General features: G+C 40.4%; 1 protein-coding gene across 7 annotated transcripts in view; it reads left to right on the forward strand.

Moving 5' to 3' along the window:
- The window catches only part of syn1 (synapsin I), a 28659-nt gene extending 16374 nt beyond the window's left edge, over positions 1–12285 (forward strand). For 3 of the 7 annotated variants that reach the window (XM_031300652.2, XM_031300650.2, XM_031300653.2), the window contains 12 exons: positions 600–657; positions 2302–2393; positions 2531–2687; positions 3378–3467; positions 4013–4075; positions 4179–4321; positions 4409–4483; positions 4575–4677; positions 4767–4904; positions 5833–5902; positions 6903–7440; positions 9084–12285. In XM_031300652.2, the coding sequence (XP_031156512.1) occupies positions 600–657; positions 2302–2393; positions 2531–2687; positions 3378–3467; positions 4013–4075; positions 4179–4321; positions 4409–4483; positions 4575–4677; positions 4767–4904; positions 5833–5902; positions 6903–7440; positions 9084–9219 (1663 nt within the window). In that variant the 3' untranslated portion in view covers positions 9220–12285. Of the gene's footprint in view, positions 1–599; positions 658–2301; positions 2394–2530; positions 2688–3377; positions 3468–4012; positions 4076–4178; positions 4322–4408; positions 4484–4574; positions 4678–4766; positions 4905–5832; positions 5903–6902; positions 7445–9083 lie in introns of all 7 variants that reach the window. The other 4 variants (XM_031300655.2, XM_031300654.2, XM_031300657.2 and 1 more) reach the window with 3 other exon arrangements.
- The last annotated feature ends 944 nt before the right edge of the window (positions 12286–13229 follow it).

The following is a 13229-nucleotide window of genomic DNA, read 5'->3' on the forward strand; positions in this document are numbered from 1 at the left end:
AAATGATACCCTAGATAATAATAAAATATGCAGATGTGTGAATCATCCCCATCAAAACCCTTCCACCTCACAGTACAGGTGGCCCTCAGCTGTACTCCCTTTGAGGCCCTTTGGTTCTCCCGCTGAGTCACAGTAGGCAGTAGATTTGGATATTTGGATATAAATGCTTAGTGGGTCGCATGTAAAATGCATTTGGACCAATATTTATATCCTTTTGTCCAATTCATATCCTTTTATGCACCAGGTAAAACCGTGTTAATTTACCTTTTTATTTAGGCTATTATGCATGGTGCTTGCAGTTACAGTTAGTATGCAGCATACTGCCACTAACAGACATACATAAATAGATATAATAGATATAACAGACATTATAAATATCTGTGAAAAATAGCATTTTGTTCCATTAATGTCAGCCTATTTTATGTGTTTGACATACACACAAACACTTTTTCATTGGCCAGGAGGAATATTGTTCTTCTGAAATGTTCTGCAAATGCTGGCGAAAATGTCAGCTGCCAATTACAGGAGAAATTGGCAAAATGAAATTCATGTTTTGTGTCTGGATACAAATTGGATTCAAATCCTCATCTCACATGCAGGGTAAAGGTCTTCAGAGGAAGAAAGGTCCACGGTGAATTTGACATCAAGGTGGAACAGGTAGGTTTTACACATGTGACTATTTGCTTTATTCTGTGTTAGCGTTAATCTTTATTTCTTACTAGGAGGACAGGTTACCATAGTGACTGGACTATACTACTGAGCCTAACTTCTGTTAGAGGAATGTTACATCAGTCTTTCATAAGAAATGAATAGTTTGTGTTTTGTTGATAAATTACACAGTTTCCGATCAATTTATGTCAAGACGTAACTGGAACAGGTTTATTAGGACGTGCCACTGGCATTTTTATAGGACAAGTCCATTGTTTTTGTTGTTATCCTTGGGAAATGTACCCCTGATCCGCATTTTGCGTAATTTTTCTTCACTTTCATCCTACTTCGGTTTCATATCTTTATTTTCTGAGGCAGTGTCATCTCTAAGTCCCTTGGTGAGTCATTTTGTTGGATAAATCTTAGTATTATATAGGGCTGCAACTAACGATTATTTTCATAGTCGATTAATCTGTCGATTATTTTCTCGATTAATCGATTAGTTGTTTGATCTATAAAAATGTCAAAACATGGTGAAAAATGTGGATCAGTGTTTCCCAAAGCCCAAGACGACGTGCTCAAATGTCTTGTTTTGTCCAAAACTCAAAGATATTCAGTTTACTGTCACAGAGGAGAGAAGACACTAGAAGATATTCACATTTAACAAGCTGGAATCAGAGAAATCTTATTTTTTTTTAATAAAAAAATGACTCAAACGATTAATCGATTATCAAAATAGTTGGCGATTAATTTAATAGTTGACAACTAATCGATTCATCGATTCATCGTTGCACCTCTAGTATTATATCAACTTGCATTTTAGGTTCACTGTTTAACAGGCCACGCAGAATATGCGGATGCAGAATTTCGCAGATTTCGCCGCAGAATTTCATAGATTTTGCCGCAGATTTTCTGCAGATTTTCTCAGAATGTTAACACATCTCCACCCCTTAGATCATTGCTGAAAACTATCAAAAGGATCCACAGATTCCGTTTGGTTCTGCTGATCGACAGCAGGCTTGATACTAACATAAAATGATTCATGGTTTCTTAAATAAATAACAGATGAGTCACCCAGTATAATGGGAGATATTGTGTTCATAGAGAGCCCTTAGAATAATGAATTGTCCCACGGGCCAGTTCACTACTGAGTGAGTATTGATGGTGTGCTCCGTTGACTTCTGATTAAGAGAAACATTTTATGTTTCTACACATGCCTTCACAAAGCCATTCTGAGTGATGCAAAGTTTTAATTGTAATCTCTTATAGATACATCAGTTGATTATGTGCTAAATCTGTGAAAAGTGATGCCTGGCTTTATAAGAACATTTATTAATACAGTTTGTGTCAGTGGCTACGAATGCTGTAATCCACCCAAAAGCACTTTGAGGCCACCCTGAAAGTTTTTAAATCTTTTCGGCTGCCTGAGGCATTCTCCTCCCGTCCTATTTTTGTCCCTCGACTTCACGTTGCGCTGCTGTTTCCATTATTTCCCCTGTGGCCTCTTAACAGGAAGAGCACACTTCAGATGAAGTCTGCCATCTTGTTTAACCTGGCGCACGTAGAATAGCTGCTCCTTCCCTGTCCTCCTGCTGTGATTGAATTTACAGTGTTCTGTATGGAGTTGAGTTGACGTTGACATTTTCCTTTTAGGCAGAATTCTCTGAAATCAGCCTGGTGGTCAATTCCACGGGCACCTACAATGTGGACATTGATGCCATTAGGAATGGGCATAAGGTTACTAAGTAAGTACTCTGCAAAGTAGTTCTAGTTAAAATCCACAGTGCTGCTGCAAGTTTGAAGTTATGTCGAAATCTGCCTCATAACTGTTCCGTTTGTCTTGCAATGCAGTTTAATATTTCGCTAATGTCCTCTGTCCCAGATCCTTAAAGCCAGACTTTGTGCTGATCAGACAGCATGCCTTCAGCATGGACAAGAACGGAGACCACCGGAACATAGTGATTGGACTGCAGTATGCTGGGCTGCCAAGTGTTAACTCTTTGCACTCTGTCTACAATTTCTGTGACAAACCATGGGTGGTAAGTAATATTTGTGTCATTCATTTGAAACCACATGGCACATTAAATTCGGCCGCAAAGACATACGCTGTATGTGCTCATATTAACATTTTGGATTTTCCCCTTTCCTTTATTGTGTTATATATCTTTTTGTGCATGTTATAGGTTTAAAAAGTGAAAAAGCCCAAAGTCCACCCCAAAGGGACTTACCATCTCCAACAGAAAACACTGTTCACAAACTGCTCCAAACAGCTCTATTGTAGTCCAGCCTTTACTTCAGAGACAAACGTGGTCACTTTGGAACACACGTTATAATGCTCGCCTAGCTGCTAGCATGGCACCCCTCATATTCTGCAACTGACAAGCTAGCAGTCCTTACCTAGCTACTGTCAGGGCACGCCCTCATACTCTGCTTCTGACTGGCTAGTAGTCCTTACCTAGGTACTGAGCGTGTGCGACTCCCAACAAAGATGGAACAGCAGTGAGATGTCTCACTCTGTAGCTAAAACAGAGAACTCAACACACAGGGTGAAAAGAGGAGCTGCAGCAATGTGCAGTACAACAAAAATATGTAAAAATATATAAACCATGTAAACCTATTCTGGTATAACCTCTAAATACAATTACGAACCTGAAAATGAGCATAATATGAGCACTTTAAATTATTTTGGATTACAAATGCTCCATCCTAAACATTTGTGTCTGTTTTAGTTCGCTCAGATGTCTCGACTCTGCAAGCAACTGGGCCCAGTGGAGTTCCCACTGATAGAGCAGGTTTACTATCCAAACCACAAGGAAATGGTGAGTTCTCTGCCATCTGCTCTCCTTTTCTTTTCTCTCTCCTCTCCCTTACCACTTGTGATGATGGGTATGTCTTAATGCTGAACCTCTTAAAGAGACACACACACACACACACACAGGTCTGGTCATCCTTCAATGCACCGGTCACATTTCAGCAGGGTAATTAACTTCCATGTCAATATTCTGTCTCATGTAGCAGCTGAGACCAATCTAATTTTCTGGGGAGTGTCTTGTTTTTACATTCCGGGTAGAGGCAGAGTTTTTGATTATCCCTCTGCCAAGTCAGTGACAGTACTGTTACACTGAGTCTGTTGCTGCAGAGCAGTTCTCTCCACCCCTGCAGTCACAGGCTGACAGTACTGGGCTGGCTTTCAAGCCATCAATATGAATCAGAATCTCCTGCAGAAAAAGAGGAGGGATGCTGTGTGTCACTTCTGCTTGACTGAAATGCATTAAAAAATTAGCGTTTTAATAAATAGAGTGCTGTGATTACATGTAAGTTACTTTACGAGAAATCTGAGTATGTGATAATGCTCTTGTTGCAGATTACCTCCCCTCGCTTCCCTGTAGTGGTAAAGATGGGCCATGCTCACTCAGGAATGGGAAAGGTAGTACTGGAGTGCTAAAGGGTTAACTCAATTTTATGTGAGCTCAATATATCTGGGACCAATATATGCCTGTATATTTATATTTTGACCTTTGCTACTCCAGGTGAAAGTGGACAATCAATATGATTTTCAAGATATTGCCAGTGTTGTGGCGCTGACCAAGACTTATGCCACATCTGAGCCCTTCATTGATGCAAAGTATGATGTCCGCATCCAGAAGATTGGCAACAATTACAAAGCTTACATGTGAGTGTCAGACTACTACCAAAGAGCCAACACATTATTATAACAAATTAAAATGGTTAAACATGATTTTTTAATTCTAATGAATAGGAGAACATCAATTTCTGGCAACTGGAAAACCAACACTGGCTCATCTATGCTCGAGCAGGTGGCCATGTCAGACAAGTAAGAGCTCATAAATGCACAGGAGATGAGACTGTGAATCCTCTAATGTCTCACTGCACTAATATAGCTCTGGTTTTACACATCATTACAGGTACAGAATGTGGGTGGACTCTTGTGCAGACATCTTTGGAGGGTTGGATATCTGTGCTGTGGAGGCTCTACATGGTAAAGATGGCAAGGACTATATTATAGAGGTACTAAAAGGCTGTGTAATGGTATCAAGAGAATGTTTGTCTGTGATCATATGGAAAATCCATTAAATCCATCATATGTGGATTTTTAGGTTGATGACTGTTCAATGCCACTGATTGGGGACCAGCAGGACGAGGATCGCATTCAGATTGCAGATCTGGTGATTTCTAAGATGAACCAGGCTGTTCCACGCACTTTAAGCTCTTCCACAGCAGGGCAGCCAGCACAGGTGCTCAAACCACAGATATTTCTTTTTTTGCTCCAGTAATCTCCAACACTTTTGTCAGTAATATATGTCCAGTCAGGTCTGTTTTTGTTTAGGGTGTGCAGTTAAGGTTACTCATAAAATCTTACTTTAAAAGAGGACATGTAACCAAAGCACAGAAAATACAATAGGAATAGTTGGCATAAAACTTGAATAAAGGGCAACCACGAAAACCATAGACTGTATAAAAGTTGACGTGCAATGTGATTTAAGGCACTTCCGCATACCAGCAGATGTTACAGATACATATACAAACTATAATACTATACTGTAATACTATAATGAATAATACATAGTAAAACACAAACGTGGCCATTTGTACGTGTTGCCTGTCGATGCAAGGCTTTCAGTATCAAAGCAACAAGCTTAAGGCGTACAGTTAATGAGTGTATGAGGTTGAAGTTTTTGATATAGTGAGATTTCTAACATTACCCCTTTGACCAAACCCAAGGCAATTGGTGAAACCATCCATTGCAAAAGACAGCATAGTAAAGATCCTGGACATGTAATAAAAATTGAAGAATTAAGTTATTAAGATATTATTGTTTCAAAGGATAGAAGCCTACATTTTTAGGTTATCTGGCTATGTGAAATCGTAGCCATCAAGGAATACTTAGCATTCAGTCTTACAGTATTTTCAGGTGCATTGAGTCAGCTGACATATACTTTTCAGTTATCAGACAAACTTATTGGGTACATATAATTGAGTGTCATCAGCGTAGCAGTGGAGATGTGTGTCATATTTATGGGTACCCAAGAGACAACATAAAAATGAATAGTAATGTGCCAAGCACGGATCCTTTGAACATTTCTTCTCTAAATGTTATTCTCTTTCCTTTTTTGTTCGCTACACATTTACTCTCTGCCCTTTTAACTCCCGTGTGTTTTATAGAAAGCAGTGTCTCCTCAGCCTGTCTCACAGCCAAAAGTACCCCAGGCTCAACAGCGCCCCTCACCTCAAGGTAAGAACTTGACCTTTTCACAATAACAAAAAGCTAAGTTAAACGATAACATTATGACTTTTCAAAATCCCTGAATCTTTAAGAGTTTTAAAGAAATCTTAATAATCTAATTTAGTAAATGTTCTTCTATTGGCCTAATAATCAATTCAGAGTATTGCAGACCGCATTTACTTGCCATTGTTTGGAATTCTGAATTTGCAATAAGAGCAGCCACAGATTCTGCTCCAGCATAGTTTAACAAAAATAGGTTCCAAGATTAGTAATGCTGTTCATGCCCCATTCCTACCCTACCTATGTTATGGTGTAACTTAAAAATATTACATCAGACAATGTTTGGCTGTTTTTAGGTGGCAGGAGTGAGTCATCCTTAACATTTGTTGTGTTATGGTTTTATGACAGTTGGAGAACAATTAGATTCAAAATAGGCTGTGAGCTCTACAGGATGACTTTTTTTCCCTTGGCAACTGTCATTTTTCCTAGTCTATATCCTTGACATTCCACTTCCGGGATTGCTCCGTTGCCAACGGAAATTCCGCCGGATTTCACTCATTTAGGCTGGATATCCGTTGCCTTGGGCTTCCTTAGTGTTGGCATTTTAAACTCCGGTCGATTTATGAGGACTATGGTTAACCTTTTCTCAGATCTCTGCAGGGTAATTCCAGACAGCTAGCTAGACTATCTGTCCAATAAGCGTTCTACCAAAACAAGTTCCTTCCCGAGGCTATTTTGCAGCGGCACCGTGGCTTTTCCCGGTGCTTAGCGCCGCCCAAGACAATTGTGATTCGTTCAAAGAAATGCCAATAAACCAGAGCACATTTTTCTCCCATACCGGAATGCTGTGTGGACTAGCCAGACCCTCCTCAGAGTGGGAGGCTCATCACAATGGGAAAAAAAATCTTCCCATGGGGGTAGCCTGCAGACCCCCCTAGGTTTTGGCTCAGCCCCACCATGATTGGAAAAGCATTCGAATTTGGTTGACGGTATCGTATTTCTCCTGTAGGTGGTCCTCAGCAAAGTCCCCCATCTCAGCAGCGTCCACAGCCTCAAGGCCAACCTCCTGCACAGGCGCAGCAATCTGCTGCGAACCCTGCTACCGGGGAGCCCAGCGCCCAGGCTAAGGCTAACCAAGGACCTGCAGCCCAGCCACGGCCACCGGGTCAGGTATCCACTCAAGGCCAGAGACCTCCTTCTGGCCAGGGCTCTCCTCAGCGGAGCCAGGGAGGTTCACCTCAGGCTCAGAGGCAACAGTCTGTCTCCCAGCAGCAGAAAGCTGCGGGAGGCCCTGGCCAGAAACCTGCGGCAGGCCAACCTCAGCAGAGGCCGGCCCAGCCCCCCAGGCAGCAGTCACTGGGGGGGGCACAGCAACAGAGGGCTCCAGGGCAGCAGGGTCGCCCTGGAGGACCCACCACCCAGCAGCCTCGGCCTGCTGCTCAGGGCCAGGGGGGCCCAGGAGGACGACCCCCACTGCAGCAAAAGCCTCCGCCCCCACAAAAGCCCAGTCAGGACAACCAGGCCATGGGTGGCTCCCCGCAACTAAAGTAAGTAAGTGCATATGATAAATATCCAAAATAAATTTGGAATCAGCTTCCTGCCCTTTTTTATAAAGCAAACCTTACAGCTGATCCTTTCTTGCTGTTTGCCTGCATCGAGACTGCATGCATGCAACCTTGGAAACGATCCACTTGGATGTGCATGATTTATTGATTCGTACATTTTCAGTACTTCAGCAGCCGTTTCACGAAACATTTCAGATTGTCTGGGAGAGATTGATACACGAAAACAACAGCAAGCGGAAGCTGGCTTGCAGTTGTTCATAACCATTATGAACTTATCACATCTGTCACAATCCATATTCTAGGACACAGGTGACCACATTGTCCAAATTCTACTTCAAGCAGGCATTGACAGAATCATGTAAATATCTGTTGATATAGCTAATTACTCTTTATGTTTTTTTTTTTACTTTCATAAACTAAGTTGTTGGTTATTAATTGGTTATTAAACATCAAACTTCTTCAGTCGGTGTGCTGTAATATAAAGCATTCCTTTATGACAAAGAAATATCAACTATCTTGATTTTTATAATTCTTACGTAAGTAATTTCAACTGATCTTTTATTCTGATTCACATTCAGTCACAATATTTAAAATGGGACAACATATTTAAAGTGCATATATTATGCTTTTTGGATTTTTCTCTTTCCTTTATTGTGTTATATTTTTTTTTTGTGCACGTTATAGGTTTAAAAAGTGAAAAAGCCCAAAGTCCACCCCAAACGGACTTACCATCTCCAACAGAGAACACTGTTCACAAACTGCTCCAAACAGCTCTATTGTAGTCCAGCCTTTACTTCAGAGACAAACGTGGTCACTTTGGAACACACGTTATAATGCTCGCCTAGCTGCTAGCATGGCACGCCCTCATACTCTGCTTCTGACTGGCTAGCAGTACTTACTGAGCATGTGCGACTCCCAACAAAGATGGAACAGAAGTGAGATGCCTCACTCTGTAGCTAAAACAGAGAGTTCAACACACAGGGTGAAAAGAGGAGCTGCAGCAATGTGCAGTACAACAAAAATATGGTGTTTTTTAAAAATTAAACCACATAAACCTATTCTGGTACAACCTCTAAATATAATTATGAACCTGAAAATGAGCATAATATGAGCACTTTAAGGAATTTGAACCAATACATTAAACAGGAATTTTAATGAATTTTCGCATATTATCAAAACAATCGCGCGATGAATGATGCAAAACTGTACAGATGTGTGTTGTCAATACCTTCTCCAGATGATTGCTTTCATGGACAAACGACTCGCATAAAAATCCTAATTTTGGATTATATTAATCAGATTGCATTATGCTCTCTTATATTAGAGACATAAAACACTTGTTGTCAATCCCTGTTAAAAAAAGAAAAGTCATTCACTATTCATATCATATCAAAGCTAACCTGAAATGATAAGGTAATACTGAATGACCAAAGAGAAGGAATGGAATGCGCTTCTCTCATTTTTTACTGAGCCTTTTTCTCTCTTGCTTCTCTCTCTCTCTCTCTCTCTCTCTCTCTCTCTCTCTCTCTCTCTTGCCGTGCTCCAGTCTTTTCATTCCATGGGGTTTGCTGCATGACTTTAACAGCCTCTTCCTCTCCTCTATTGCCATTTTCCTCTCTTTATAGCAAGTCCCAGTCTCTTACCAATACCTTCAACATTCCAGAAACCCCAGCGCCACGAGCCAGCCTTAGCCAGGATGAGGTGAAGGCTGAAACCATTCGCAATCTACGCAAATCTTTTGCCAGTCTCTTCTCAGACTGAGACGGCAGAAGCCCCCCCTTTCCTCTCCTCCTACTGACAGAAAGATGGACAGGCAAACTGAAGGGCAGATTCTCCCAACGAACAAGGACCAACAGGATGCCGTCTCCAATTCATGTACATTGGCCCTGATAATGAAAATGTAAACACTTGCACTGCCTGAGTAGTTGACACATTTGAAAATGTACCAAAAGTAGAACACACAGTAAATGTAGGCACTGATATCTGAAACATTCCTTGCCTCGCCTCAAGCATCTAATCATCGTGTCACACACACGCAACACACAGCCTGTGTATGCATGAACACACAGACACAATTATAAGACACAAAACAACAAAATACTGCTCTCACTTTGTTTGTTGGTGCCGTAACGTCTGTGTGATCTTTATGTTTGAATTTTGGTTGGTTAGCCGACCAACCCAGTGAATTAAGGGACTGTACGAAAATGATCGGGGAGGGAGTGCTGAGTCTACTATTTTATTTTGTTAAAGAAGCATGGCCCTCCCCAGTGTTCAAAATAATATATCTCTGGCAAATAGTGAAAATGCAGCCACTCTCTATTTTTGAATATAGAGCTTGCAAAATATACTGTTATTATATCCTCCTCTCTATGACACAATGCACCTCCATCACACACATGAAAACCATCTTTTTGATTTACTAACTATTCTATTTTTATAAAAAATCAATCTCATTAACATAAAATATGACATAAAATACAAATATGGTGTAAGATAAAAAAAAATAAAATGAAAGGCCGCTCTCCCAAATAACTTAGACTAACCTCCCTTTAGCAAAAATAAAAGAAATGACGATACCCTCCCCCCTATCTGGCACCGTCCGCTCCGAAACATTTTTGTACAGTCCCTAACTCAGCACAGCTACACACATAGGATGTCCAGTGTTAGCTAATGCTAGATCTGAGCTGTTGACCGCTCATGGTGATGTCTTAGCTGCATGTCAACAGGAGGCAATGGTCGCATTTTCCAACCCCCTGACATTGGCGCTTGTAACTGTGTCGTCACACGTAGTTGAATTAGTTAGTCAAGTAACCTAGTAGGTGTCGTGAGTATGTTGTTGCTGCCACTTTTCTTCCCGTTTTTTTTTTGTTTCGTTTTTTTGTCGCACAAGAACAAACGCCCGAAAGCTCTCCACCTTTGAAAGCATGCCTTCCACAGACAAGAAGGTCAGATCAAATGGAGTTGTCTCAGGGATGTCCAATTGATTGTGACACTTGTATGTGGGTGAGGGTCTTCCATTACAGTTTAATTGTGGTTGTTCACTAATAATGAAGGAGAAGCATGCATTTTAATGAGGTTGAATGTCTCTTATTATTTCAGATGTATTTGCACACAAGAGAATACTACTGCAAAATGATACTTGAATCCAGTGGCACTTACTGATGACTGTATGAAGCCTATATGTTTTTTCAGGTTTGTTCATCTGCCACTTGACAAAGCAACAACTTCGGTGTTCCCACCCTAGGGTGCTGCTGTGTCTGTGACAGGTGCGGTACGGTAGGACACAGCATAAGCAGGGGTTTGCAACTGTTCATGAAAACAGTGAGTGACAAATATGATAATTTAGGACAGTTTCCATTGATATTCAAAGCAATGTAATTCACGAAAAAAGAACTTCTGACTGTTAACCAGCTATGGTTTTAGTGGATGTACAATAAGGAAGTGGATTATGTCAGGTTGATTCAGCAGTTAGTCAATCAATGCGTCGTCGTGATTTTTTGCACTTAAGTCACTCCAAACCTGAGTCTGCATCATACGGTGCAGCTTTCTGCTTCCATATACAGTATGCCTCCCGGGTTTCAACAGGTGTCACTGTCTGTGAGAAGAGGCTGTACAATAAAAACACAATGTAAAAGTATAGGAATGTCGACTGTGGGATGCACCCCTGCAGTAGATCTAGTACTTCCTGCATATCCTGCCTCGCACTGACAACCCTTTCTTTGATCACTACTGAAAAAAAAACAATTCTGTTTCCAGGCACTACATATGTCTTCCACGCGGAGTGCTTTCCGTTCCAATGACGACGTAGTATGGCAATATCATGTTTTTTTTTCTTTTTTTAGAGAAGACCCAAAAGCCAAAAGTATAAAGGAGTCCTGGTTCCCCTGCAGATTCTCTCCATGCTGCCTGTGTTTTGTGTAGCCACAGTGACCCCTTGTGCTCAATAGTGCATCAATGTGTGAATGTTGTTCAGTAACTGGTCAGACCAAATAGATGTGTTGTACAGAGCTCTGAGTGATGCAGATTGTCACCTTTATTGCCTCGCTGCTATTGTGCTTGTTGATATTACGTGTGTTTTTTTCTGTTCCTTTTTATTTTCAATTATTTTGTACGTGCTTCATTCGTTGCTATGTGGCAGGGCTATCTTGTCATGTTATGCATTGGTGATTGAGGGCTTAATTTTGTCAATTTTACAGTGACGGTTTTATCGTGGCACAGCCTAACGTCATGGGAATCAGCTTTGTGTGATTGTTACACTTAGTGTGTAATTTATTAAAATGAGCCACCACGATTAGCATGGATGGTTAACTTTGAAAAAATCATACTGTCGCTCAGAGGCCCGTTGGTCATATTAAGACATATACCGTTTGACTTGACAGGGCGAGCTGTGACAGCAATGCAAAGAAGCAGTTTGACGTACTTATGTTTTTGATATTCCCAGATTTCTTTTGAAAAGTTTACATTACTTATGGTGGATGTACAGTATCTGACTGTGAATGTACATTGTTTTTATTTGTTACAGCTAGTTTTATTGTTTTCTAAATGCATCGTATAACTGTTCTGAAAAGATTCAGTCCTTACAAATGAGTTAAAAACTGATTGTCAGTTGATCCCTGCCAGATCATAAATGTAATCGCAAAAATCAAAAAGCTGAGGTTTTCGTTAATCAAAAAAAAACAAAAAAAAAAACAATGTAAATCATGGTGGATTATTTAATTAAATGTAAGAGAACAAAATATTTGATGTTATATGCAATGTAGCTATATTCTGTGAAAATGAGTATGTTATTAAAACATGCACATGTCTAATAAAGTCTATGACCAACAATGGCAGTATTATTTGTTATTGAATGAATATAGAACAGTAACACTGAATCATCTGGGTTAAACTTGACTTCATTGTGTCTGCCCATTTAGCATGTCTGTCCATCCTGAAAGAGTTGATCCTCCTAAAGCAGGGGTCTTCAACATGTTTTAGGGCCAGGGACCCCTGAGCTGAAAGAGAGACCGCGTATAGCACACGTGTCAAACTCAAGGCCCGTGGGCCAAATCCGGCCCCTTGCTAATTTTGATCCGGCCCCTATATACATGTAGGTTCACAATACATTTTGGCCCACCTACTTTTTGTCACTTTTCACAACGTTTTTTTCCGACATTTCCGATGCTTTTGGCATTTTCTTCGACATTTTTGCCGACCAAACTGTAAGTGAGAAGACTATATGAGGCAGGCAATAATTCAGTCAAAGATATTTGACTTTTCCCATGACATAAAAGCAATAAACTCTATGTCTGGCCCTTAAGGAAATTGAGTTTGACACCCCTGGCGTATAGGGACCCCTTAATGCATATAATGTACACAATTGAGTTGCATATTAAACTGGGCAGAATGGATGAAAAGAAATGAATATTATTTATGCATCATGTTTTAATGTTAAACATACATCTGGAAGGCACAGTGACTCCTTGAACTTAACTGTATGGTGACCATAGTGGCTAATGTACCTATAGTAAGATTATCTTCAATGTGTACATTTGTTTTCTTCACAAATAGGCCAATTTATCTTTGCTATTAAAAGTTTGCATTCATATTAATGTATATTTTCAGACTTATTTTAATTTTTGAAATGAGAAACTTTCAAAAATATATATTTTCTTTACATAATCCCCCCCCTCCACCCATCATTCTCTTATATAGGGTGGGGGGGGGACCCCCTGTTGAAGATCTCGGTCCTAAACTGTCTCCTGTTTGCACATTCAATATTTATTATTATA

Source organism: Sander lucioperca, chromosome 2 (assembly GCF_008315115.2).
Source record: "Sander lucioperca isolate FBNREF2018 chromosome 2, SLUC_FBN_1.2, whole genome shotgun sequence".
NCBI classification, from domain to species: domain Eukaryota; kingdom Metazoa; phylum Chordata; class Actinopteri; order Perciformes; family Percidae; genus Sander; species Sander lucioperca.